Source organism: Suricata suricatta, chromosome 15 (genome assembly GCF_006229205.1).
Source record: "Suricata suricatta isolate VVHF042 chromosome 15, meerkat_22Aug2017_6uvM2_HiC, whole genome shotgun sequence".
NCBI lineage: Eukaryota > Metazoa > Chordata > Mammalia > Carnivora > Herpestidae > Suricata > Suricata suricatta.
The window spans coordinates 18,718,935-18,746,858 of NC_043714.1; the positions used below are offsets into that span (position 1 = coordinate 18,718,935).

General features: G+C 38.7%; 1 protein-coding gene across 1 annotated transcript in view; it reads right to left on the reverse strand.

The window, feature by feature from the left end:
* SLCO5A1 (solute carrier organic anion transporter family member 5A1) overlaps window positions 1–27,924 on the reverse strand; it is a 136,370-nt gene that overhangs the window by 26,452 nt on the left and 81,994 nt on the right. The window contains exon 5 of the mRNA XM_029923235.1: window positions 27,300–27,464. Coding sequence (XP_029779095.1) covers window positions 27,300–27,464 — 165 coding nt within the window. The remainder of the gene's footprint in view (window positions 1–27,299; window positions 27,465–27,924) is intronic.

Here is a 27,924-nt window from a genome sequence, read left to right on the forward strand (position 1 = left end):
ATAAATCCAAGACAGGAGGATAGGTGGGGTCAGGAAAGGACACAGGGTGCTCTGCCATACTGAAAATACTCCATTCTGTGCCCTGGGTAACAGTTACACAAATGTTCACTTTATGATTATTCAGTACTTCTAAATCTTGATTAAGGTATTTCTGTGTGCATTATATTTCATAGCTTTTTTAAAAAACTAAGAAAAAAGCTATATTGCCTGCCCCAAGAACCTCATAATCTAAAATAAAAATAAAGAAATTAGACAACAATAAAACAATTATACAAAAGGCAGGGAGAATACTGGAAAAGAAGCATCGGAGCCTTCTCTGGGAGAAATCAGGGAGGGCTTCACGGAAGCAGCAGTATTTGTACTGAGCGGTATGGAGAGAAAGTAAGGTGAAGACCGAAACGAGACAACTGTGTCACTAGAGATCTTGACAAGAGCAACGTTAAGGATGTTGTGAAGGAAGAAGCCAGATTCAGACTCTTTCCAGAACTCAGGCTACAAAAGGAAAAATGGGTATGGGTCTAGAGTAAGAGCAGAATTAGGGCGAGTTGGGGCTTGGAGAGTGTTATTCATTTGCTAAGACTGGAGGGGACTAAGCATATTTATATACTGACAAAAATAGGCTAAAAAGGAAGCTTAAATGTGAAGGGAAAAGGATATCTAGTGCCAACACACGATCCTTGAGAAGTGAAGAGAATATGGGATTAAGAGCACAGATAATCAGATTAGCCCTAGATGCGGCCAGAGACCCCTGCTTCCGGTGGGGAAGAATGGGGTGGGGGATAAGTCCTCTGGGGGGCGGTAGCTCCTCAAATTGTAGCTTTTCTGTTTGATCATTTTTCCATTATTTTGCAGACCTAATGTAATACGTGTTAGAACAGAACTCTTGAAAAGCATAGAGAAGAATGAAGGGACAAAAATCCACCGACTCCATTCTGGCATATTTCATTCCAGTCTTTCCGCCATGCTTTTTTTTTCTTCAAGAATTGGTAACAATGCTAAAGATTCTTTTTTATATGGCTTTGGCTTTTATTTCTGAGGGTTTTTTTCTGTATAAATGAAAACAAAACTGACTCTTAGAGGAAAGGGATACTGAGAATGTTGAATACAGCCAAGGACTAGAATAATTGTTGTAGGAGAAGACGACGAGACTAAGTAAATGAAGCGTCCAACGGGCCCAGAAGCCAGGGGCCCCCACCAGCGCGCACCCCTGGGCGGCTTGCTCCAGCACCGTCAGCAGCCCACGTAACGGAGCAGGGAAGGGTCAGATTGACCTAAAATCGGAGTTTTGCCTGCAACCAGTGTTCATCTTGTAAAACCCACGACAGCCCTGATTTTATAAAATTAGTAATGGCCTTTCTACAGACGAAGAAACTGACAGCTCAGGAGTAAGTGGCCTCACAGTGCACAAGGGAGAAAGTGTCCAAGGAAAAGTGAGGTCTCTGAGTCCCTGACGCAGCAGTCTGGCCACATCACCACAGACATCTCTTAGAACCAACAGGTTCCTGTAATCTTTCAGGTAAACTGACCAGAGCTCTGGGCTTAAGTGAGCTGCCCAATAAAATATCATCATCGTGAAAGAAGAGTACACATTCTATCTATACAAATATATAGGCAAAACTTTACCTTTAAATTGAAAATGACATATCCATGAAACTTTGTTTCAACTGAACAATTTACACCGTTCTAGACGCCCCCCCGCCCCCGCCTGGAAAACAAGCAAAACAAACCTCCATGCTCATAGCTCAAGTCATAACTTAAAAGCAATATAAGTTATTTGACTATGTATTCTAATTAGTATTTAACTCTTCAAAATAGGACATTTGTCACCAGTAAATACAAGGTTCTATTGAACAGAGTGAAGACCTCTCCTGATGCCCCCCCCCCCATCTAAATCCCACAGCACTATCCAAACAGAAATTCTGACCACTCATTCCTGGTGATTACTCAGATCTCCAGCTCAAGTAAGAGATCCAAACGTCTCCTTGTTAGAATATCAGGCCTAGGGGATGGATAGGGAAGACTGGGTGCTGGGGAGGAGAATGGGAGGCAACAGTAGAGCCTCCTCACCGCCCCTTCCGAAAGAAAGCAGATTGTGCAGAGCCTGCAGTGGCTGGAAGTTGGCTTCCCACCCAGCACCACACTGCCCTCTAGGCCTCCCCGACTCCCTTGGAGGGAGGGGAAATTACAGCCATCTTCTGGTCTTCCAGGTTCACATCACACCACTTTGCATTAGGAACACCTGCATTCGTACCTGTGTGTGCTAACCAAAAGAAATCCAACGAGGATTTTCAGTTTTATGGAGGGGGGGGGGGCGGTGAACAGTGAAAACAGCATTCAGCATTTGTTTTGCAGCAAGGGTTATAAAGGCAGTAAGAGTGGCCCTGCCAAGCCCCTTCCCTGGGAACCACACCCAGCATCTCAGAACCTGGCTCCCCAGCTTTGAAGTATCGGTAAGCATCTGTGCTTTATCTCCATTTAGTTTGTGTATCGTTAGGGAGAAGTTCCTAAGGCATGAGAAAAACCTAAGAGAGGTTGTTTTTTGACCCTGGTAATGCTCAGCATTTTTTCCACATAAATTAACCATAATTGCTTCTCCGCTTTGTGCCTTTCCGGCTTATGAAAGGCTTCATCGGAACACTTGACTTTCAGATAGCAATAAATAAATATATAAGATGTAAATATATAAGATGGGCTCTCCCAGCAGAAGCTGCTCAAGTCTGGGTTCAAATCCACCTCACTGGCTGGGGCTTACCCCTTCCCTCTGTCCCCAGATCGCAGAGAGCGCCCCTCCAACTGCCTTCGGGGCTCCTCTGAGCCTCTGCTCCCCTCCCAGCTCCTTTCCCAGCCCTGGAGGGGTGGCTGTGCAGTCCCCGAGTTTCTGCTCTCCTGTACCCGGGGCTAACCCCTGTCATGAGGCCGGCCACTGTCTGTCAGGTCCGCCTCTTCCTTTCCTGCTAGACTGTCAAGTGTTTGTACATGGCAGGGACTATATCTTCATTATCTTCATACCTTTCTAGCACTTACCAGGACCTGGAAATGTAGGGATGAAAGAACAAACTTTGTTATTTAGAAAATAAGATTCAAATAACTTATTCATTTCAGTTTTCAAATTATTCCTGAACTAGGCTATATCTTATTTTACAAGTAGGAAATCTAAGATCTCATTTGGGACCAAAATAAGCTGCTAACATCAGTTTAAAACTGGCAGTCACTAAATGATGCCTGAAAAATTTCAGTGTTATCAAAATTCTGAGTTGGGCATTACAAGCAAAAGTGTAACTGGCAACCCACTGACGGTGACAAGGCACATGATGGCCACAGCCCTCTGCTACCTCTTTCCTACCGAGAAATCACAATGGTGCAGAACTAAGTTAACAGACCTCAGAATCTCAGCTGTCCTTATGTACTTTTCTCTCAATTCCCTGATCCTATGCATCTCACACCCGTTTTCTTCAGTTATGTTGAGAAATAAATGGTTTGCAAATGTCAGACTATGAATCAGTAAGAAATATGATTGTAAGCCATTATGACTTTGAGGTTCTGCTGCTGCCTTGAGGAAGGGGAGGAAAGAGCAGGATGGGCATCTGGGAAAGTAAAAGTCCAGTTCATTCTCACCCATTATTCTCTATTTCTCCCTCTCCTTCTCTTTTTACACACACACAAACACACACACACACACAGAGGCACGCACAGGTGTAGACGACATGCCACATACGGGGACATACAGTATCCCATCACATTCTCAGAATTGTATGGATCTTGAGTTGCTCTGAAATCAGAATGTGTCTCATAATCAAAATTATATTAGCCTTGTGTCATAATTGAATTAAAAACATTTTCCTTTCACTGCAACTCAAAATCCTGATTCACCTTACAATTAATGGTATCTTAGGATGGAAGGAGAATCACCTCCTTCCACATCCCAGATGAGGAGGCATCTAGTGCTATGGTAGAGCAGGGAAACAAACGCAAATTTATTTAACTTTCCCAAAGACTATGCTTCTATTCTTATAATACAAAATAAATGTTTTTCCTACCACCCAGGGTAAATCAGTTTCCCTTTGAAGCTTCTGCTTTTCCTTGAAACATTTTCTTATAGGAAGTAAACAATAAGGAATAAATGAATAAAAGCGGAATAAAAGAAGAAAATATTTTAAAAACCCAAACCTTAAAGCTAGCAAACGTTAAATGCTCCAGGAATAGACAGCATAGTAAGTATACATTTTCACAAATGATACGTAAACCCACAAAGTATCACAAACAGCACACTATGTCTCTTTCTCTTTCATATCTCAGTATCGCCCTTGTGAAAAATCTCGGAAATCCTTTCACAAACTGAGATTAGGTGTTATCAGAAAGAATGCATGGCATCTCTTTTATAATTCAGTGGCTGTTGTAAGACAGAGAACAGACTGTTTCTTTAAATCCACAATATTTCAGAGCATAACATCTAGTCACAGTATAAAGTAGGGGTAGCAAAGCTAGAACCCTGCCTTGTTTGGATTAGGAGGAGCGGCCCATGTGTATTGAACCAAACAGCATGTGCCACAATCAAAGCCACCAGTTCCTGAAGTGAAGCCTATGGGCCAAATGCAAGAATTTGTAGGAGGTTCTTTTAAGAAGTCTCCTGAGGCGGAGAAGCTGGCAGGGTGGCTGGCCTCACACGAGGCTGCTGCAGACAGCCTGTCTCACCTTCTGCCCCTCTGCAGCTCCAGCGAGAGGACACAGTGCCGGAAGCAGACCTCTCCGACCACAGCTTCCCCTTCAAGGGGCCGGCGACAGCAGCAGTGTGGCTCAGATGGGACCGCCTGCAGCTAACCAATAGAGAAGGCTCTGAAATTTCTCGTGTGGCCTTGCTGAAGTTACTAATAAAGGCTCTCAATGGAATACACACTTCTAAAAGCCTCGGCCTCCGTGACTTCATCATGGAGATATCCGTATAAAGCTCATATTTAACTCCTACCACGGCAAAGGGGGCTCATTCATCCACAATAAGACGTTCTTCAGCTCTGCCAACACGGGAGACACTGTACAGTACAAGGGAAACATGAGACTCCCAATCTCGGGGACTCAAGGTCTCGGGAGCCCTGAAGGAAAGGTAATAAAAAGGTACATTCAGCAGAGAAAACAACCGCACTTTTCATTTCAGGTTTTTGCAAAGCTCCGGCTACAATAATACATAAAGGCAAATGCCAAGCCGCGTCAGGAAAGGGATTCAAAAATCAAATCAAATTAATATTTCATCTTCTATGGCTTAGAACCCTAAGCATTTTCTGCATGTAGGCAATAAAACCACAGAGGGCACGAACAACTTGAAATGATGAAATACAAAAATCAGAGTGTTTCCTTCCATTTTTCACTGGCTCTGGGCAACTTAAGGCATAACAGCAAAGGTTGATCCAAACGACTGCAAAAAGGAAAAAGACTCTTGTAGAGAAAATTTCACAGAAGAATAATGGAGTCTTAGTAACTTTTTCGGTTATCATAATAAGCCTCCAGCAAAGCCCTCAGTGTTAAGTTACTATACTTTGTTTCCGTTCATAGAGGCAAAGGGCTACAGGCCAGTGCCAAATGCAAAACCCTCTTTGAAGGCCCTTCGGGCAAAATCCACTTTCTCCGTCATCAGTTTTCAATTTCTCCCTTTTCCATTGTTGTCCAAATCTAGCGGCTCTCAGAGCTTTCCCTGGAGGTGGTTGATCGCCATTACACCCTCTAGTAGGGGTGCCACAAAAAACTGACAAAGCTACTCTCTCCCTGGGAGAAGCAAGCAGATTTTTAAAACCCTATTTATCTGAAATTTTGAGACACACTTCTAAACACCTAACTATACTTGTTAGAATGTCTTTATCCCCTCCCCCCAGGGGCCAAGGGCAGATTTGCTCATTAGATACCATATGAATTCTACCAAATTAATTCTAATTTCATGAGGAGGATCAGAGCAGTCATTTAATAACGACAGTCAACACACTAATCCAAATGTTCTATGCTTCTTTTTCCTTTTTAAATTTACAGCTTCCTTGAGCTATAGTTAACATCCTGTACAATTCAGCTACTTAAGTGTACAATTCAATAATTTTCAGTACTCTCCCAGAGATATACTACCAACCCCACAATCATTGTTAGAATATTTTCATCACCCCAAAAAGAAATTCTGTATTCATTTGCTCTCACACCCATTTCCTTCCAACTACATTCCTCAGCCCCAAACAACCCATAGTCTACTTTCAGCCTCTATGGATTTACCCACTGTAGCCACTTCATATAAATGGAGTCATACACTATATCTGTCTAGGTTATGTCATTTGGCATAATGTATATAAGGTTCATTCATACCATAGCATGTATCAGTACTTCATTCCTATTTATGGCCAAATAATCCATTGCACTGATATACCACATTCGATTTATCCATTCATTCATCGATGGGCATTTGGGTTATTCCTATTTGTAGCTATTATGAATAATGTTGTTATGAATGTTCATGTTCAAGTTTTTATGTGGGCATATGTTTCATTTCTCTTGGATATATGCCTAGAAATGGAATTTCTGGATCATATGGTGTCTCTATGTTTGAGGAAGTGCCAAACAGTTTTCCAAAGTGGGTGCACCATTTGACATTTCTACCAGAGTGTGTAAGGGTGCCAATTTCTGCCAATTTTTACTTGCTTATGTCACAGATAATCTTTTGATTATTGACATCTCAGTGGGTTTAAAGTCGTATCTCATTGTGGTTTTCTTTTAATGTTTTTATTTATTTTTGTTTAGTTTTGTTTTTAATTTTTTTAACGTTTATTTTTCAGACAGAGAGAGACAGAGAACGAGCAGGGGAGGGGCAGAGAAAGAGAGAGACACAGAATCCGAAGCAGACTCCAGGCCCCGCTGTCAGCACAGAGCCCGATGCAGGGCTCAAACCCACGAACCGTGAGACCATGACCGGAGCTGAAGTCAGAGGCTTAACCGACTGAGCCACCCAGGTGCCCCAATGTTTTTATTTATTTTTGAGAGATAGTGTGAGCAGGGGAGGGTCAGAGAGAGAGGGAGATACAGAATCTGAAGCAGTCTCCAGGCTCTGAGCTAGCTGTCAGCACAGAGCCTGACATGGGGCTCGAACCCACGAACCGTCAGATCATGACCTGAGCTGAAGCCGGACACTTAACCGACTGAGCCACCCAGGCGCCCCTCTCATTGTGGTTTTGATTTGCATTTCCCTGATAACTAATGAGGTTGAGTATCTTTTCATGTGGCCATTTGTGTATCTTCTTTGGAGAAATGTCTATTCAGATCCTTTGTCCAATTTTTAATTAGTTTATTTTTCTTTTTACTATTCAGTTGTTAAGAATAATTTACATATTCTACTCAGAAAAGTTTTTAAATGTGTATTTATTTTTGAGAGAGACAGAGCATGAGTGGGGGAGGGGCAAAGAGAGGGAGACACAAAATCCGAAGCAGGCTCCAGGTTCTGAGCTGTCAGCACAGGGCCCTCCCCAGGACTCGAACCCATGAGCCGTGAGATCATGACCTGAGCTGAAGTTCAACGCTTAATGGACTTGAGCCACCCAATTGCCCCTTTTTATACATTCTAGATAAAAGTCCTTTATCAGATATATAGTTTTCAAATATTTCCCCCCATTCTGTGGGTTGTTTTTTACTTTTTTGTTGTTTTTGGAATTTTAGTGGGTTTTTTTTGTTTTTTGGGTTTTTTGGTTCACTTTTCTGATGGTGTCCTTTGATGTACAAAAGTTTTTAATTTTGATGAAATCCAATTTATCTATTTTTTCTTTGGTTGTATTGTCTAATGCAAGGTTACAAAGATTTATGCCTATTTTTATTTCTAAGGGTATTACAGTGTTAGCTTTTACATTAGGGCCTTGGATCCATTTTGAGTTAATTTTTATACATGGTGTGAGATATGGGTCCAGCCTCATTCTTTTGCATATGACAGTTCAGTTGTCCCAGCACCATTTTTTGAAAAAAACTATTCTTTTCTCATTGAATGGTCTTGGCGTCCTTGTTGAAAATAAGCTTATCGATGGACCTCAAGGGTGTCATGCTAAGAGAAATAAGTTAGGCAGAGAGAGACAGATACCATATGTTTTCACTCATAGGTCTAACAGGAGAAACCTAACAGGGGACCATGGGAAGGGCGGGGGGAAGAGTTAGGGAGACAGAGGGAGGCAAATCATGAAAGACTTTTGAATACTGAAAACAAACTGAGGGCTGAAGAGAGAGGAGGAAAGGGGAAGGGGGGTGATGGTCATGAAGGCGGGCACTTGGGGGGAAGAGCACTGGGTGTTATATGGTAACCAACTTGACAATAAACTACTTTTAAAAAACAGTAAAAACACTTTAAAAAAAAGAAAATAAGCTTATCATAGATGTATGGGTTTCTTTCTGGACTCTCAATTCTATTCAAATGATATTTATGTTTACCTCAAGTCAGTGTCATGCTGTCTTGATTATTGTTGCTTTTCATTACATTTTGGAATCAAGAAGTCTAGAACCTCCAACTTGTGTCTTTATCGAGATTGTTTTGGCTGTTCTGGGTTGCTTGCATTCCAAATGAACTTGTTGAATTCTGTAAAGGAGCCACCTGGGATTCTGAAGGGGATTAGGTAGCGTCTACCTAGGGGATACAGCCATCTTAATAACACTAAGTGCTCCAATTCATGAACATGAGAGGTCTTTCTGTTTATTTAGGTTTTCTTTTTTTTAAACAATATTTTATGGTATTTCAGAATGTATGTTTTATACTTCTTTTATTAAATTTATTCTTAAGTATTAAATTCTTTCATGCTAGTGTAAATAGAATTGCTTCCTTAATTTCACTTTACAAATTGTTCATTGCTAGTGTATAAAAATACTATTGATTTTTGCATGTTAATCTTTTATCTTCCAACTTCACTGCATTCATTTACTAGTTCTAATACTTTTTTTAGTGGATTCCTTAGGATATTCTCTATATAAAATCATATAAGCTAAATAGAAATAGTTTTACATCTTTCTTTTCAATGCAAATGCCTTTTATATCAGGCTCACTTAATTGCCCTGGCTAGGATCTCCAGTGCAGCGGTGAATATAAATGGCAAGAACAAATATCTCTGTCTTGTTCCTGATCTTAGGGTGAAAGCATCAGTTTTTCATAAATACAATGTCAGATGTCGGTTTCTTGTAGATGCCTTTTATTTTATTTTTGGCTTTCCCTTGACTTCTTTTTTTTTATGAATATAACTTATTGTCAAATTGGCTTACATACAACACCCGGTGCTCATCCCAACGAGTGCCCTCCTCCATGCCCATCAGCCACCTTCCCCTCTCCCCCACCCCCATCCACCCTCAGTTTCTTCTCTTTATTTAAGAGTCTCTAGTGGTTTGCCTCCCTCCCTCTCTGTTTGTAATTATTTTTCCCCTTCCCTTCCCCCATGGTCTTCTGTTAAGTTTCTCAAGATCCACATATGAGTGAAAACATATATCTGTCCTTCTCTGACTTATTTTACTCAGCCTAATACCTTCCAGTTCCATCCTCGTTGCTGCAAATGGCAAGCTTTCATTCTTTTTCGCTGACTAATATTCCATTATATATTTAAACCACATCTTTTCATCCATTCATCAGTCTCTTTCCATGATTGGCTATGGTTGACAGTGCTGCTGTGAACATTGGGATACATGTGCCCCTATGCATCAGCACTTCTGTATCCCTTGGGTAAATTCCTAGCAGTGCTATTGCTGGGTCATAGGGGAGTTCTGTTGTTAATTTTTTGAGGAACCTCCACACTGTTTTCCACAGTGGCTGCACCAGTTTGCATTCCCGCCAACAGTGCAAGAGGGTTTCCATTTCCCCACATCCTTTTCAGCATCTGTGGTTTCCTGACTGGTGTGAGGTGGTATCTCAGTGTAGCTCTGATTTGTATTTCCTTGATGATGAGTGACATTGAGCATCTTTTCATGTGTCTGTTGGCCATTGCAGATACCTTTTAATTCATCATGTCTTAATCTTCAATCATTTAAATAGTAGTCAAGCTAAAATTCATTTTTGTGTTATTTAAAAAGTGTTAAGTATAACTTTTAGAAAACTCTTACAATATACAGTTTTTAAGACATACCAGGTTACCTTGGTGGCTCAGTTGGTTCAGTTTCTGACTCTTGATTTTAGCTCAGGTCTTGATCTCAAGTTTGTTAGGTCGAGCCCCATATCAAGCTCTGTGCTGACAGTGTGGAACCTGCTTGGGATTCTCTCTCTCCTTCTCTGCCTCTCCCCTGCATGTGCTCGCTCGCTCTCTCTCTCTCTCTCTCTCTCAATAAATAAATGTTTTTATAAAGTTTCTCTTTACTTCACAGAAAACGCTTATTGAGCACCTACTGTATATGGGGCTTTGTACTAGACTCTGGAGATAAATAGTGTGTAAAGCCAACAAAAATTCCTGCCCACATTGAGTTTACATTATACTGGGGGAAAAACAGATAATAAACAATAAACTAAGAACTAAGCAATTCTCACTGAATGTTAGGTGAAAGCGCTCCAGAGAAAAAGGTTGAGCCTAGCGAGGAAAATCAAGACTTGTGGGGGAGGAGGTGCATTTTTTAATGGTGGATACTGGTCTCACTGACAAGGGGCCATTTGAGCAAAATTTTGGAGGACAGAGAGTACACAGTAAATGCATGATACCCTAATTATACACTGTTTTCATCTATCCACTGAAGTAAGTTTACAGAGTCATGATTACTATTAAAGGTCACAACATTTTATAACTAGAATAAAAATTTTTTAAAAAATCAACCTTCCCTGCTTTCTGAAAGAGAAAGTGTAAGCTAGAAAACTAAGAACTCTGAGCAAAGCAGTGACACGTGAAATGGAAATCTTAACCAGTATGATACATTCTGTATTTTCTACCTAAAAATGTATTTCAAAAGGCATGCATAATTCCAGCAGGTAATAATATCCACAAAATAAGTTTTACAGATAGAAACATGCTCTAGTAATCTGATGGTCTGAGGTAGGACACCAAACCTACTCTCAGAAATTACGTTCCAGAAATCTACACACTAACCAACTTTTTAAAAAGAGGTGCTGGGTAGAAAGCACTAGAAAAGAAACACATGACATGATTCTCATGTGCTTTCCTAATCCAATGACAAGTACCACCAATTGATCCATTTTTAAATCTCGCAGCAAAACACCAATAGCTTCTTTCCCTTATTGCTCAGACCTTATCTGCTCTCGGTTTTGAATGATACAATCACACATTTGCAAATAAAACTTCTTTTAGGAAGACACTAAAGTATCTTGAAAAGATATAAGAATAAGAAATGCAATAAATATTTTAAATTTCAGCCCCAATGACATGTGAACCAGCAAAAGAAAAAATGACAGTGTAGCAACAGTCGATGCAATGTACCTCCCAACTGATAGCCTTGGGTGCTTCACCCTGTGATGGTCACTGGTTCACTACCAGATCCAGATAGTGCTGGGGGGGGTGGAACTCACCAGAATCAAAGGTAGCCCTGTATCTTTTCACATTTTTATTTTCCCCAAAATGAAGGAGATGCAAGGCATCTGTCAAATAAAATAGATTTTTATTCAAAGCTGGAGAGGAATAGCCAACATCTTAGACAACTGGACTGGAACTGAAAGCCACCATTGCAAGATGGGGAAGTAGACAGAATGAAAAAGGCAGCTAATTAATAGGTGTGACACAAGTTGCAACATGGTAGAGCAAGAAAGGACTTTGTGTTTTAATATTTGCTAACATGTCTTAGCATTTACTAACATGTTCAAAATTATTTCTACATCTTGTGAAATTAATTGTTTGAGTTTCTTATTTGTTATCATAGAATCACAGAATCTGGGAGCTATGATGGGATTGCTACTCATCCCCTGATGACCACCCTCTTTCTTCTCGAAACACCAACAGTCTTCTACTGGTGGCGTTTTATTTATCTATTTTTATAAAAGCCCAGATCGTAAATATTTTCCACTCTGTGTGGCTGACAGTGCCTCTTACAACTCCTGTTGTCATGCTAAAGTAGTCAGTGTTGTGTAAACAGATAAGCAAGGCTGTGCTTCAATAAAATTTTATTCACACCCAAAACAACCAAAACAAAACAAAACAAAACAAAACAAAACAGGTAGCAGGCTACATCTGACCCGAGACTCCTATTCTACATAGCGTGGATTGTGGTTGTCTGGAATACAGACTACATTTCCCAGACTCCCTTACAACCGGATGTGGCTATGAAATAAGTTCTGGCCAAGGTGATGTAAGCAAAAGTAGTACATCCATCTATGCCTTTCTTTCCCTCTCCTGCTACCCTGCTGCTACGAATGCTGAGTTGATAGCTACATCTCTCCTTTGGACCATGAGGACAGGAGTCCGGGAAGCAGAAATCGGAAATCATCTTAGTTACTGCAGTCACTATACCAACCCTATCTGCCTATCTCCAGATTTTTGTGTGGGGGGTAAAATAAACATCTGTTTTTGCTTCATCCTCTTTATTTTGAGTCTCTGATATTCTCAGAAAAGTATAATCCTAACTTACTCAGGAGCTCAGAGATCATTTTTCCAACTTCCTCATTTTATAGACAACAAAAGAGAGAGAAAGAGAGAGAGAGGAGAAGATGCATGACTTAACTTGGATCAATAGCTTGTTTGTTAATGCCAAAGCAAGGGCTAGACTATAAGTGATTCTAAACCCAAAGACGTTTCTAAATTCGTATGAGGCTAACACCTCCATAAACACACATTAATTTACAAACGTGTTATTTTCTTTGTGTGATCTTTCTCAACCATTTAGGTCACTTGTTTTCCCTAAGAAGGGGTGCTTGGTTTTTTCTAAAACTGAAAGAAAAATATTTTTATTTCTAGAAACTTGCTTGATGGTTAATTCTTCCAAATTGTATTTATTTCAGGAAGGGAAGTGTTTTAGACTAATTTCTCACCTAAAGCAGCAAAAATCCTCAAAATTCCTTTCAAAAAATCTTACCTATGATTGTCTTGAATCATAAGGTACACATGAAAAAATAAATACTGTGATTAAGGATTAAATGTTGGAGTAAGCAGTCTTCAACTTTAACCAAAATTAGCAGAAACAACCTAAAATCATATGAGGGAAAAAAACTTTTATAGCGTTTTCAAAGCACATTCATATCAATTATTTAATTGACAATATAATAGCTCTATGAACAGCTTTATCTCCTTACACACATAAGGAATCAGACTTTGGGAAAATGAAATGACTATATAATCATTATGATAAATTTGTGGAGAACTTTAAGCCTTAAAGCGCTTACACTTAATCTTATCCCATGAGATGGGTTACTATTTATCCTCATTTTCTGTAAAACTAAACATTTAGGATAGTAAGATACACAAATGATATCACCAGCCTCCTAGAGCAGAGCCAGGACACAAACCTGATTTCCAAGCCAGTGTTCTTTCAAGTCTGAGAGTAGAAAGCTACTCTCTGAATTCCAAATCCATTGTTCCTTCTAAAGCTGAAACCTAGTCTCTTAACTCCTACCATTTTTTTTTCAATTCATTTCACTGCCTCCTAAAAGAGACTCAATCCTTCAATACAAAAAAGGTGAAATTTGTTAACTTTTGTGGTGTGTATGTGTGTAAATAAGTAAGTATACGTGTGCATGCAAATGTGTGTATGTATGTGTATACATGTATGTGTGAACGCATACAGATGCGTGTGTATATACATGTGTGCACATATATGAATGAATTTGGTTGAGGCAGATAGTGGTTAGTCTTAATCTATAATTTGTCCTCAACGTATGAGACTATGTTAAATATATACAGCACAAGACCAGAACCTTGACTTCAGCTATGTTGAACTATTGGTAAAGATAGATTTCTTCTTATATAACATTAAAACTGTTTTCTTCTACCTATAAAGCAATTTTCATTAATAGATGCAATGTACATAACAAGTATGTGAATACAAATTAAACATTTCTGAAGTATTTCTAATAGTCAGTATTTTATTCACTTTTTCCTTATATCCCTTAAAAAATGATTTGACACGAGAGGCTGATATTTATGTCTGTATTCATAACGTTGCAAGTTCACACAAGCATTTCTTCATTCTCCCCACCACACCAAAAAAAAAAAAAAAAAGACACAGATGCTAATTTGTTTAGGAAAATTTCAGGATGTTTTCTAAAAACAGGAGCTAAAATAAAAATCACAATATGGGAGTATTTACACAATTAAGTGGAACTCCATTAAATAATAATCCCATTAAAACTAAAAAAAATGGTTCTATTCTTTAAAAAAATTAGTTCTCATATATTCTAATTACTGGTTGATCTAAAAAGTCCTGCACCAGAGATTCAAAGGTCTTTATAATATGTCATTATATACACATGCTTAGATAAGTTGTATTTTATATATATACATATATATACACATACATACATATTTTTCTAGCTATAACTACCAACACATTGATTACATGAGTTAACTATCTCAGAGAGCAAGGCTGATGTAGGAACAAAAAAAAAAAACCTTATAATATCATGAATACAGATGTTCTATTGGAAAATCTATGGATATTTATACAGCTGTCTTACTCTATTTCATTTCTAATAATTCCACCAAGCTCAGCTGCATTTACTAAAGAGGTATGTTTATGTGGAATATATTGAAGGAAGATGTTACAGAACAATACTGAACTACTCAGGACAATGATACATGAACTATTCCTGGCATAGGTAATGGAAGCATGCACCCATAATGTCTCTAAATATCCACTTTAGTCAAAATGCCAACATCAATTATATTCATTTTTATAATATAAATAGAGATATAAAAAAAATTTTCAGGACAATGACCTAGAAACATTAACTATTGGTAACAGATCCAAATAACCCCATGTTCTACTTTCTGGCCAATGGAAGGGTGCCACCAAGTTGAGCCTGACAGCAAAGGAAATTTTCTGTCGTCCATCGAGATGGTTCAGGTTAAAAAAGGACGTTACTTCAACTTCTAATAATGCTTACGCCCAGGTTTTATTATTTAGTTGGAAAGAGTAAGGTATTCCCTTGCCTATGGGGTAATCACCTGGCCATGCTCAGGGGCAAGACCTTCAGAGAGCATTTCTGTGGAAAGGGGAAATGGTGGCATAAGCGGGAGTCAGAACAGTTCGTCGTTAGCCCCGGGACGCCACTACCCGGGCTGCCAAGCATCCTGCAGTTAGAGCCTATACCTCTACTTATCTATCCATTAAACTGGGACAATACTATACTGAGCCCCCTCTCCCTCGTCTCCTGCCCGGATAGTCCTGATTCTCCCATTCTACTACAGACGATGGAATGTTTAATGAGTAGAGAGGAAAGCCAAGGTCATTCCCATTAATAATTAAGATTTACTTACATTTAATAAATAATTTTTAAAATTTTTATTTAAGTACAGTTGACACACAATGTGATGTTAATTTTAAGTGTACAACTTAGTGATGTGACAAGTTTATGCACTACGCTAAGCTCACTACAAGTGTAGCCACCATCTGTCCCATACATCACTATTACAATATCATTGATGTATTCCTTAGGCTCGGTCTTTATTTAATAAGTAGTTTTTAAACCTTTAAAAACTTCAACAGCCCTATAAAATGGATATGATTACATCTTTTCACAACCAGTAAAACTGAAGCCAAAGAAATTAGTTAACTTACCCAAAGTTACACAGCTAATAAGTGACAGAAGCAGATCTTAAACCCAGATGTTCTAACTTTGAAATCCATATCCTTACAACATATATCAGATTATAGCATATTGACTCACTACAAAGTATGTGGGGATCACCTCACTTTAGCAGGGTATGGACCTGCCAAAATGGGATTGTGCTCAGTAAAACATTCTTGAGTTCTCAAAAGGAGAATAATCACCAAACTACCTTAATCCTTGATAATCTGCCCCTCACCCCAAAAAGTAGCAATTCACTACTGAGAAGCTACCTCAGTTCCATCACATTCAACAAAAGAAAAAATGAAAAAAATATATATATGTCTAATTTTAACTGCCAGGAAAAGGTATTACATACACCTTATACATACCAAAGCAAAATCTTAAGATATTGACCAACTCAAATGCCTAGAAAAAGAACTTGCTCGCAGAAGTCAGAGAATTTTGCAGGGTTGGCAGGGAGTCAGGGAGGGATGGTGGGATGTTTGCTAGCTGATCTTTGAAGAAAGTTGGTCTAATTCAATCCTTCATTCAAAGAGTAGACTGAGGGTCAGAGAGATTAATATTTACAATCATTCATTCATCAAATCTATTGGGTGTATGTCAATGTTGACTTAACCAAGGATATGCTGCACTTAGCAGGCTTTTACATTTGCGCCAGACATTTCATTCTCTCCCTTGGGTTTTCAGTCCTTTTCAAAAGCTCCCTAATCTTTCTCACCTCAACATTTATACACAAATAAATCCTGCTCTGTGAACAAAATGTATTCTTTTTGATGGCTAAGGCTCTCAAGGGGTCTCTGAGCCATTCTGAACATCAATGATCATCAAGGGGCGATGAATGTAGGTGGAGAAATTTGGAGAAAACTGGGCTGAATGTCCTCTGAGCCCAGAAAATCTCTTATAAGTGATGTCTGTTCTCTTTTTGCTCTGTGCACGCATACACACATGGATGTGCATGGGAAACAAATCCCAGACATAAGGACTAGTAATCATCAAAGATGAATGGAACAAAAACATTTCATTTAATTGAAAGGTTTAGTCATCTGGCATTTCACTGCACTGTGCTCAAATATGTGAAATTAAAATACTTAAAATGTCTTTTTCCCCACCAAGAGTTATGGAAAACAGACATATCTGAAGTTGAACAATAAATGGAGAATAGATCAAACCGAGATATCAAGATCTAACCCTACCTCAACACTGATTCAACTGAAATCAGTTTCACATACAATGTGTTACACTCGTAAAGCAATTGCACGTTATAATTTATATTGCATCTCTAAGCCTCCCTCAGTTTAGATGAAATAATCCCTTGGCCTTTCACATTAGTATCAAGTCTCTTGCCTTCTTTTTCATTTTCCCACTACCTGTTAGTCACTTTTTATCTCTCCTTTTACTCTTCAAATCCATTTCACCCAGATATTAATGTTTCCCCATGCTCTAAGTCTTGCCTCCACCCTTCTGCCTTAGATAACTTTTCCCAAGAGGCTCTCATAAAGTGGGTATTGCAGTTCTTCCTAACAGCTTCTTCCCAAACACCTTGCCAAGCACACAATCTACATTCCCTCATTTAACCCTCACAATCTCTACCACTCACAAAACTTAATGAACTTGTCCAAGGACACAGGAGGCCTTAGAGGGTCATTATACTGCAAAGTCCCTGAGGATGGATCACTCTGCATTCTCATCATGACTTTCCTAGAATTTGCACAGTGCCAGGCCCATAGGAAAAGTTTTATAAATATTTGTGAATAGATGGATGGATGGACAGATGAATGGATGGATGGATGAGTGGGTGGGCAGATAGATGGATAAAAAGGATGAGCAAGAATTTCAATAAGATCTATCTCCCTCCCAAACTGATCCTCTTAACTACTATACAGATGTCTTACCCAATGCATAAAAAGTTGGAGGAGAGAGAATTTGTGCAATAAAAATCCTAAAATGTAAGCAGTTTCCCTGAGGACCAGCCCAATCTCTATATTCTGGACCTGTATGATGGACTGCTGGTGCACAGCACTGTTTTATCCACTGTAAACTAGAGAGAGTAGGCCTTCCACTGCAGTATTACAACAAGGGCAAAAAATGATGCATAGAAAGACCCTTTCTATCACTACCCCTGGCTAAGAGTGGAAGCCTAACAAAGCTTACCATCACAGCACAGGCTCATACTAAAGGAAAGACTCCATTTTGATCTGGATTCCCAAAAGCTACATGGATTTTTCAAAGCTCTTTCAGAAAAGTTCCCCTTTTGATCATTACAGCAATCTGAGGGAAAATGCTAAGCCTAATTGGCGGAAGTGGGTGAGGACAGAGTATTATACAACAAATATATTCCTGAGTTCTCTGTTTCCCTCCCCTGCCTGGAATCCACTTTTTTTTTTTTTTTTTAGGAATAAAGATTAATTGAAAGCTGTACAATTAAATTAAATAGTTAAAAAGAAAGAAATATTTTAAACAAATGGGGCATTTAGTATGAAATTACTTGCACAGATCACTATATGTGTCGTTATAGCAAAAGAATGGGAAAAAACCCAACGTCCCCAAATAAGGGAGCAAATAGGTTATCCACACAGGAGCATACTATTCTATGTGGCTATAAAAGAAATGAGCAAGGTCTCTGATGTACCAAACAGAATGTACAGTATACCTCTTCTGGGGTAAGAAAGGGGAAAGATACTAATATAAAATACTAATGCATATATTATATATATTGCATACATATACACATATTTATACTTACCTATTCAAAAGGAAATAAGGATAAATTAATAAAATGCTACCTTTAGAGGGAGAGAGAGAATTGGGACAAGTATGGAAGCAAGGCCTCTTTGAATGTCCTTCATTTTACGGTTTTGACTTTCCAATCCTATAAAATGTATTACATAATTTTTAAAATTAACTTAAAATATGAAAATAATATAATCTCTAAAAACTGAAATCAAATTAAAACAAATAAACTCCACAGTATATCAGGTTGGTGGCATAACCAGAGAAGAATCATTTCAAATAACTTAAAAATTTTTTTAATTTTTATTAAATTTTGAGAGACAGAGAGATAGAGGGTGAGCAGGGGAGGGGCAAAGAGAGAAGGAGACACAGAATCTGAAACAGGCTCCAAGCTCTGAGCTGTCAGAACAGAGCCTGACATGGGGCTCGAACTCACAAACTGTGAGATCATGACTTGAGCCAAAGTTGGACACTCAACTGACTGAGCCACCCAGACACCCCCATTTCGAATACCTTTAGGTCACAGTATTTTTCATAACCATTAAGAGATAGCCTGGAGACAAAAAGAACCACAAAGAAGTCTAAAACTGTATTTATATTTCATGGTTGGTAATAATACTGATATTTGGTTTGAAGCTATTATACACACAATACACAGACACATATATACACTTGAACTATTACACACACATATACACACATGTATATACACTTAAATAAATTATTCTAAAGTTGTTAGAAAAAAAGGTTTTCAGAATTAGAGCAAAGAGATACAATATAATATCAAAGAAGTTAATTAATAACCTGTTCTTAAGTTTGAAGATATCAGTATAACTTCATGATCTATTTTTCTCTTTTTATTAAAAAAAGGGGGGGGGCCTAGCAACACTGACATCCTGGTACCAAGGAGCAACCCTACTCCAGACGCTGATCTCCAACCATCATTTTCCTTAAAAGGGAACCACAGCTCCTTGCAGAAATATGACTGCTCTCAAGTCTAGGGCAGGAAACATAAGATAAGCGAGTGATCTTTTATCATGCCGGAAACCAAAAGACTACTGAGCTAGTGCCAAAGGATACAGGTGTAACTTGAAAGGACACCCAGTGACCAAAGACTGGACAAATAAAGCATCAAACAGAATAATGACCACTATAGATTAAAGCACGTCAAGCTTATAAATAACCATGAGTTCATTATATTTTCAAATTTATTGGTGACCATACAAATATGCTAGAATATAAACTGTTACTCTGGAAATTGGTAAATAAAGAGAAAGAATCCAAAGAAATAAGGGAATTTGGAGAACTGGCCAAACAGCAAGCTGGTCAGTAGGGGAATTAATTAATTTAGAGCAACTGAGAGACAGACAGACAGAAATCCATGATTCATCACCGATATGAACAACCCTACCAGCACCTTCTGGCTGTCTCCTGCTACTTTACTTCTATGATCAAGACTTACAAATTCATTTGAATGTATTACTTTGCCCAACAGGTAAAATTTAACAAAATGCCTTCAAATTGCCAGTCTATAATTAGACTAATACAAACTTTGTTTTAAATCATAAAACCTGGGGGTCCTGGGTGGCTCAGTCAGCTAAACGTCCTACTCTTGATTTTGGCTCAGGTCTTGATCTCATGGTTCATGAGACTGAGCCCCACATTGGGCTCTGCACTGACAGCATGGAGCCTGCTTGGGACATTTTCTCTCTGTCTCCTCTGCCCCTCTCCTGCTAATGCATGCTGTCTGTGTGTCTCTCTCTCAACAGAAATCAATAAACTTGAATAAATAAATAAATACAAAATAAAACTTTAAAAAATAAATAAATCAGAAAACCTAAGAAAACTTTTTAATGTGAATTTAAATTTAACAGTTTCTTACGGAGGGAGGTGCGTGTGGGATGGGCTAAATGGGTGATGGGTTTTAAAGAAGGCGCTTGTCACAATGAGCACTGGGTGCTGTACGCAAGTAGTGAATCACTAACTTCTACTCCTGAAATTGATATTACAGTATATGTTAACTAACTAGAATTTTTAAAAAATTTGAAAAAAAAAAGAAAACAAACCCAGTTTCACAACATATAAAGGGTGAAAAACTAATTTTTACTGAGCATCTACTAGGTATGAAATGCTTTAAGATATGATTATTTCATTTCATTTTTTTCAGTAGCCCTGGGATATGAACACTTGCATTTTACAAATGAGAAACAAAGTGGTTAGGTGACTCGGCTAAAATCACGCATTTAGTTAAATGACAGATCTGGGATTCAAAGAGAGGTCTGCGGATTGCATCAGGCTGCCCAGAGAAAGAAAAACAGATCATGTTGATGTTAGATGTGGCCAAAGTTGGTGGTGATGCAAATTACTAAAAATATCACGGAAATGACTTGCTTAATAACTAATCCCCTTGTAAGAAAATAACTCTATCAGTTATATGGGTAAGAATAAATTTATTTGGTAATGTGGCCTTAGGAAAATTATTTAATCTAAGATTTTCAGAAAGGAAATTATAAAGTTCATTCCAGTCCAACCTATTGTTTTCTAGATTAGAAAAACTATTCTCTGGTACAGAAAAACTGATAAGCCTAGTCACACAGCAGGTTAGGGCACGGGAGCCAACAGGCCGTCCAGTATGTACTACCTAGCCCTGCACCAGCTCTGAGGGGTAACTCCACAGGCTCGGGATCTGCCTGGGCTGCCTGCTTCATCAGGGCACTGACTTCTAGTCAAGACGTGAAACACACGAATTGATATGGTTGATTGCAAACTGGATCTGAGAGCTTGGGGATGGTTTGTACCCACTTTCAGCACGGTGTACTGATGAAACTGAGCATGAGGATTTGTATCTGGTTTCCTGAGACCACCTAGAGAGTTCTAACGTTAAGGTTGGTTATGGAGCAGGAACCCAAGTGAGCAGCAAACTACAGAAAATAAAAATATATAAAAAATATTTTAAAATATAAAAAAATAATACAGGGGGCTCCTGGGTGGCTCATTTGGTTAAGCGTCCAACTCTTGGTTTCAGCTCAGGTCATGATCGCAGTTTCATGAGTCCAACCCCCACCATACTGATAGCATGCAGCCTGCTTGGGATTTTCTCTCTCACACATGCGCTCTCACTCTCTCTCTCTCACTCTCTCTCTCTCTCTCTCTCTCTGCCCCTTCCCCACTCACACTATCTCTTTCTCAAAAATACGTAAACATTAAAAACTTTTCAAAATCTATAAAAAGTATAATAAAAATATAACACCAGCTGAGACTCCATTTGGGGCTCTGTTTCCTGGGTGTTTCAAGTATCCGTGAGTGGTGCCAGATAAAAGAGGGACAACAGGTCCTGCATGCCCTCCAGAGATGGTCTGTGACCGACAAGGACATTATTTCAGTGCTGTTGTCATGGAGTATTCGTGTGTAAACATGGTCATCCTAGGTCCTCTGAGTCTTCTTAAGCAATTGAACTCTGTTTTAACAGCCACCATTGGTGCTGTGGCTAAGAATCTGCCCCGTGGTAAGCACATGTCTTAAATTAACTGGCTAATAAACAAAAAGAATCTGAGTATCTTAACTTACTGTCCACCATTACCTTCTACAAAAGTTCTAATTAGCCCTGAAGAAAAACGCATGTAATTTAGTGTAATAAATACCTTTCTGCCCAAAAGACAAAGAGCCTCTAATTGCCACTCTTAGGTCCTAATAGCCTCTATTTATCTCAAGATTGTTTAAAAGTATGGAAGTGAGAAGACTAGCAACTGCGCAGGATGTGGGTTTGCAGGGACCTTTTTCTCCGTTCCCAGAGCACATTGTGTTCGTGTTGGAGCATCCACCCACATCTTGTGGAATCCAATGTCATTACCTGACCTTGGAAATGGGCAGTGCAGCTAAGTGCATCCGTTCGTAATATGGTCCATTTGCACTTAAAAGTTTAATGTTAATGTTTTTTAAAAATCTCTATATATATACTTATAAAATTAGTATAAAAATATATTTTAAAAAATTATTCTTAATGTTCTCATTTTTGAGAGAGATAGAACATGAGCAGGGGAAGGAGAAAGAGAGGGAGACACAGAATCCGAAGCAGGCTGCAGGCTCCGAGCTGTCAGCACAGAGCCTGACATGGGGCTCCAACCCACAAACAGTGAGATAATGACCTGAACTCAAGTTGGACGCTTAACCAACTAAGCCACCCAGGTACTCTTAAAAAAACTATTCTTATAAAATTAAAGAAATGGTATAGAAAAGCTATGGAGACCCTCAGAAGAATGAAGCAAATCAAAGCGTGTGCGTGTCTCTCTAGCTTCTAAGGAGGCAGTGATCCCCAAAGGCTGCAGTCTGAGTTCAGTGGTACTGCTTGCAGTCTCATCGACAAAACCTCAAATCAGTAGCTAAAGGCAAATGGCAATTATATGGTTAATTAGACAACAATAAAAATGACAGTCATTTAAAAAAAATCACACCCCATCCTAATCCCTTGACCAAAGAAATAAGTATTTTGGTTATTCTCCAACGAAAAGCAAAATAGAGTTCTCCATGGCCATTTCTCTTGCAAAGACCAACTACTGTCTAACTGTTTATAATTCTGCACACAAAATGGCAGGACCCCAGAAAAGCAAAGGTGATGCTAACGGACACTGATGCTCTGAAAACGAGTGTTGTTGACCATGGCCCAGTTGCAAAGGCTGTTCTAGAAAGGGCAGAAGTTGAATCTTAGAACACTATTTCTCTGAAACTTAAAAAACAAAATTTAAACGAAACTACCTGCAAATCATAAAATAGCATAGGCCTATTATAATATTTCAATAAAAAGTACATATGGATATTTATATATTTCAACACACTAGCCTCCTGGCTCTACTATTTGCATGTCTTTAAGCAACTTACTTAAACATCCCTACAAGTTGCCTCATCTGGAAAGTGGGTATAAACAAGAATGCTTACTACATAGGCATTGGCTACATGGATTAAGTAATGTCCATATGAAAAAGTTTAGATAGTGTCTTCTTCTTAATAAACACTCAGTAAAAGTCAGCAGTTGTTTTATTATTACCATTATATTATAGAGCTTTCATTCTCAGACCTGCTCAAGCTGCATGACTTTTTTTTTTTTTAACATTTATTTATTTTTGAGAGACAGAGACAGATCATGAGCAGGGGAGGGACAGAGAGAGGGGGGCACACAGAATTGGAAGCAGGCTCCAGGCTCTGAGCTAGCTGTCAGCACAGATTTGTCAGCACAGAGCCTGACGTGGGGCTCAAACTCACGAACTGTGGGATCATGACCTGGGCCAAAGTCAGGCACTCAACCTGAGCCACCCACGCGCCCCATCAAGCTGCATGACTTTAAATGGAAGGTGCTACTGTCAACATCACCAATAATAATGTTCTCTCCTTTAATATATGATTAAGTTGTATTTTTCCATTTATATTGTGCCCATTTGAAGTCAGGAAAAATGCAGAACAAATCACTATTCACCACTTCATTGAATCCTTACAACACTGACCCCCATAAACGGTGGAGCTATTGCCTTCATTATACAGGTAAGCTTCAGTTTTAGCTGAAAGGTAGAAGCAAAGAGATTTGCCAAAAGTCACAGAGCTAATAACCAGCAGTAGCAGGATTCAAGGCTGCTCCACCTCCTCCTTCAGGGCTCTTCTTGTTCTTTCAGTCTTTCCTAAAACAGCAGCTTCATAATAGTTCATTTCAATCAACAAACATGACCCTAAATGGGTTAGCAGAAAGACCACAAACAAGAAGAATGTAATGTGAACTGGATTCACTGCAGTTGCGTAGATGCAAATACAGGCAGCTCTGTGCACAATTTACGGTTCTGGTTTGAGTCTTCATATACATCCCATCCCCCCACCAATCCCCAGCCATACATGCACAGGGCACAGTGCTGTGCACAGAGCTGGTCCTCAAGGACTCTGGGAGACAGATACATGTATGAACTTCATCTCTACCATATAGCACAACACAAGCAAATGGCTATGGAAAGGTCAAAGTATTTGTCCAAATAATTCTTTTAAATAAATTTTAAAAAATGAAACTTAGCTTGAAAATTTTGTCAGATGAGGGGCGCCTGGGTAGCTCAGTCGGTTAAGCATCCGACTTTGGCTCAGGTCATGATCTCACAGTCCGTGGGTTCAAGCCCTGCGTTGGGCTCTGTGCTAACAGCTCAGAGCCTGGAGCCTGCTCAGATTCTGTGTCTCCCTCTCTCTATGCCCCTCCCCCACTCGCCCTCTGCTCTGTCTCTCAAAATAAAATAAAAACATTAAAAAAAATAATAAAGATCTTTAAAAAAATTTTTTGTCAGATGAGAAATTAAAACTATTTTTAACATTCTTGTTCAGATATATTTCTTAATTCTCCATGTCATTTACATGCATAGAAAGAGAACAAAAGATTAAATTAAACCAAATAAGTCCTTTAAAAATACAAATCTCTGCTCAGAGGGTAAGAAGGATTCAAATAATAAAAATTCAAAAAAATCAAGGTGCGCTTTATAAAGGATTATCATCCTTGTTCATCTTATTGTTATATGACAAGCAATCTTCCACACTCTTAATCAATCTGAATAGCTTTTGACTATTATTATTTGTTATCTAACTGGAAAGGAAGGAAAAAGAATATGAGCTGGGGGTAAAAAGCCTTTTATCAGAACACAGGAGACTATTAAATAAAACATAGTATAAATCGCATTGACAGTGACTATTTAAACAACAAAAACAGAAACAAAAAACTACTGAGGACAAAAACCAGAATGGAATTGGCACTATGTGATGTTGCTTTTTTAATCCTGATGTTACAACATGGGATGAATAAATTCCATGAGCTACTCTTACTTAATCCTGCACTCTCCTTCACCAAGGGGGCCGCAGTCAGTGACTACAATCTTGACCACACCACTGTGGAATTCTGCAGTGAAACACTCCAGGTCCAGCTGAAACCTTTACTCCATTTTTCCACAAGGAGTTTTATGTCTAGCCTCTACCCCTCCCAGTGACCAGAGATGGCCAATATGATTCAATATGCATCAACTCCTACCTAGCTCAGCACTGCACCGCGGCCCCGGTCACTACAGAAGTCAAAATGGCACATCTGGATGGAAATGGGATGATCCAGACAGCTCTGCTCCCCTCGTCTGGCTGGGACAGGGATACACAGGATAGAAGAGTAACGTTTCTCAATGTGGGTCTGAAGGAAAATGTTCATGGGAGAGATGCCATTAAAAAGTTGGATTTCATAGTCAAATATACTTGGAAAATACACCTGGAGCCTTCATTGGGAGTTTCACAATGCAGATTGCGATGGCATGGGTTAGGAAGTCCTACAGCAAACAACTCTAATACCTTGTTCAACTCAGCAGTTTCCAAATTTATTTGACTATGAATCTCCTTGCCAGTAACACCTTCAAATATTGAAACTTAGTTAGGGGAATGCTTGAGACTACTGTGCATTTATGAGCTGCGTGGCTTCAGACCTAGCTATAAGACAACTCTTGTTTCCCTGACCAAGAATTGTCACTCAAAGGTTTAATGTAAGAGTTTAATTAGAAATGTGTCATTCAGAGTTTGATGACCAAACTGCTAAGTAATCTTTATATTTTATTTTATATATGTATAAGTAAATACATAAGAAAGCATATTTTTGAAAAACAAATGGAGAAAAACATGTTTTTACAAAAATATTTGCTACCACGGCCCCACCACCCAGTATGTACGTCTTTTCGTGTGCAAAGTGAAATAAGAAAACAAAGTGATTACCTAGATATTTCAAGTCAAACTCTCTTTCTTTTTTTTTTAATCTTTTTTAATTTTTTTTTTATGTCTTTTATTTATGTTTGAGAGACAGAGAGAGACAGCGCGAGCAGGGGAGGGTCAGAGAGAGAGGGAGACACAGAATCCGAAGCAGGCTCCAGGCTCTGAGCTAGCTGTCAGCACAAAGCCCGGCACAGGCTCGAACCCACGAACCATGAGATCATGACCTGAGCCAAAGCCAGAAGCCAGACACTTAACCCACTGAGCCACCCAGGTGCCCCAAACTCTCTTTCTACAATTATATAATTTTGCCTGTTAGTTTCCAGATAATGCAAGCTTGCCAAGTTTGAATATGGACATGGAGGATAAAGTGGGAGCCAAAGTCATCAGAAAAGTTACCATAAATTTCCACTAAACTGTTTAAGTAATATTTTAATAACAAATTGAGCCTTAGATTTGGCCATCTTTGAAATTACTAAGGAAATATCCAAAATATTACAATATAATATACTGAAAATTCCCCCAATATCTGAGTTAATGTTCCCATATTTCTGAGCACCTGGGTGCTATCATAGTCTCCAAAAGTCATTTTCCTGGGCATAAAACATCTTTTAAGCAAAATTCATAGATTTCCTTTATAAGTTCAAGTATCTCCAGTAATTCAATCAAAATCCATTTATATTATCAAGGGGAAATCCAGATACCATAGATGTCATCTACTTTTCAGATTATCCACTCAAAGAATGTTTTCATTAATTTTTTAAAATTTAACTCATACCAACCCATAAAAAAGATATATTCATATTTAAATTTGAAAGCCATTGCCTACTGCATTCTTTTTAACTGAGAACCATTAAAAACATAATTATGCAAAGTTATCCCTTTCCAAAATACAGCTGGTAAAAAACGTCACACAGCAACACAATCTGGGTCAACAAGAAAACAGTCAAGGACCCCTTCCTCCTAAAATGGGGGTGGGGTCTGGGGGGTGGGGGGAGGCAGGTAGCTGTTAATGAATTTATTTAACGCTTTGATGTTAGAATGAATTTCTCTTCAACTCATTGCATTTCAGTTTAGTGGTCAAAAATGGTCATGTTTTCAAGGAGCTCTAAAGGCAGTGCCTTACCAGTGTAGATGCTGGCATTGGAGGCTGGGATACCAAACTGTGACTCGATGAACTTGGGAATGAAGGTAATGAAAGCAGTTACAATGGCACTCTCAGCTGTGTATGACAAACTCACAAAAAGGAATGTCATGTTGCTTAAGATCCTGACAGCTGCTCTTGGTAGGTCTACAAAATGACAAAAATGACAAATGAATGTTATAAATAAGGGATGGAAAGTAAAATAAAATTGAATTGTTTTTGAAATGAACTGGAAATAGCCATTCAGCAATATTTGAGACTACTGAATAGAGAATAAGAGAAAAACTTGATGACTGATTAGAAACCAGCCCCTTTATTAAACAGATTTGGGTGTTCTTTTTTTAACTTTTCAACTAGGATAAAGAAGTTTGATAAATTTGCAAAAGACGTATCCATACACAAATAACATTACAAGAAGTATCCAACCTAGGACTTCTGTTCTAAAAACTGTTTAAGATAAATTATTTACATTTTTATTAATTAAAACAATGTTATTCATTGAGACCCAAAAATATACTAAATGTGCAAAGTACCTGCAATACAGTCCTACATTATAGTTTCCCCTTCATTCAACTAGCAATTCCCTGAGAAAATGCACTTCTGAGTT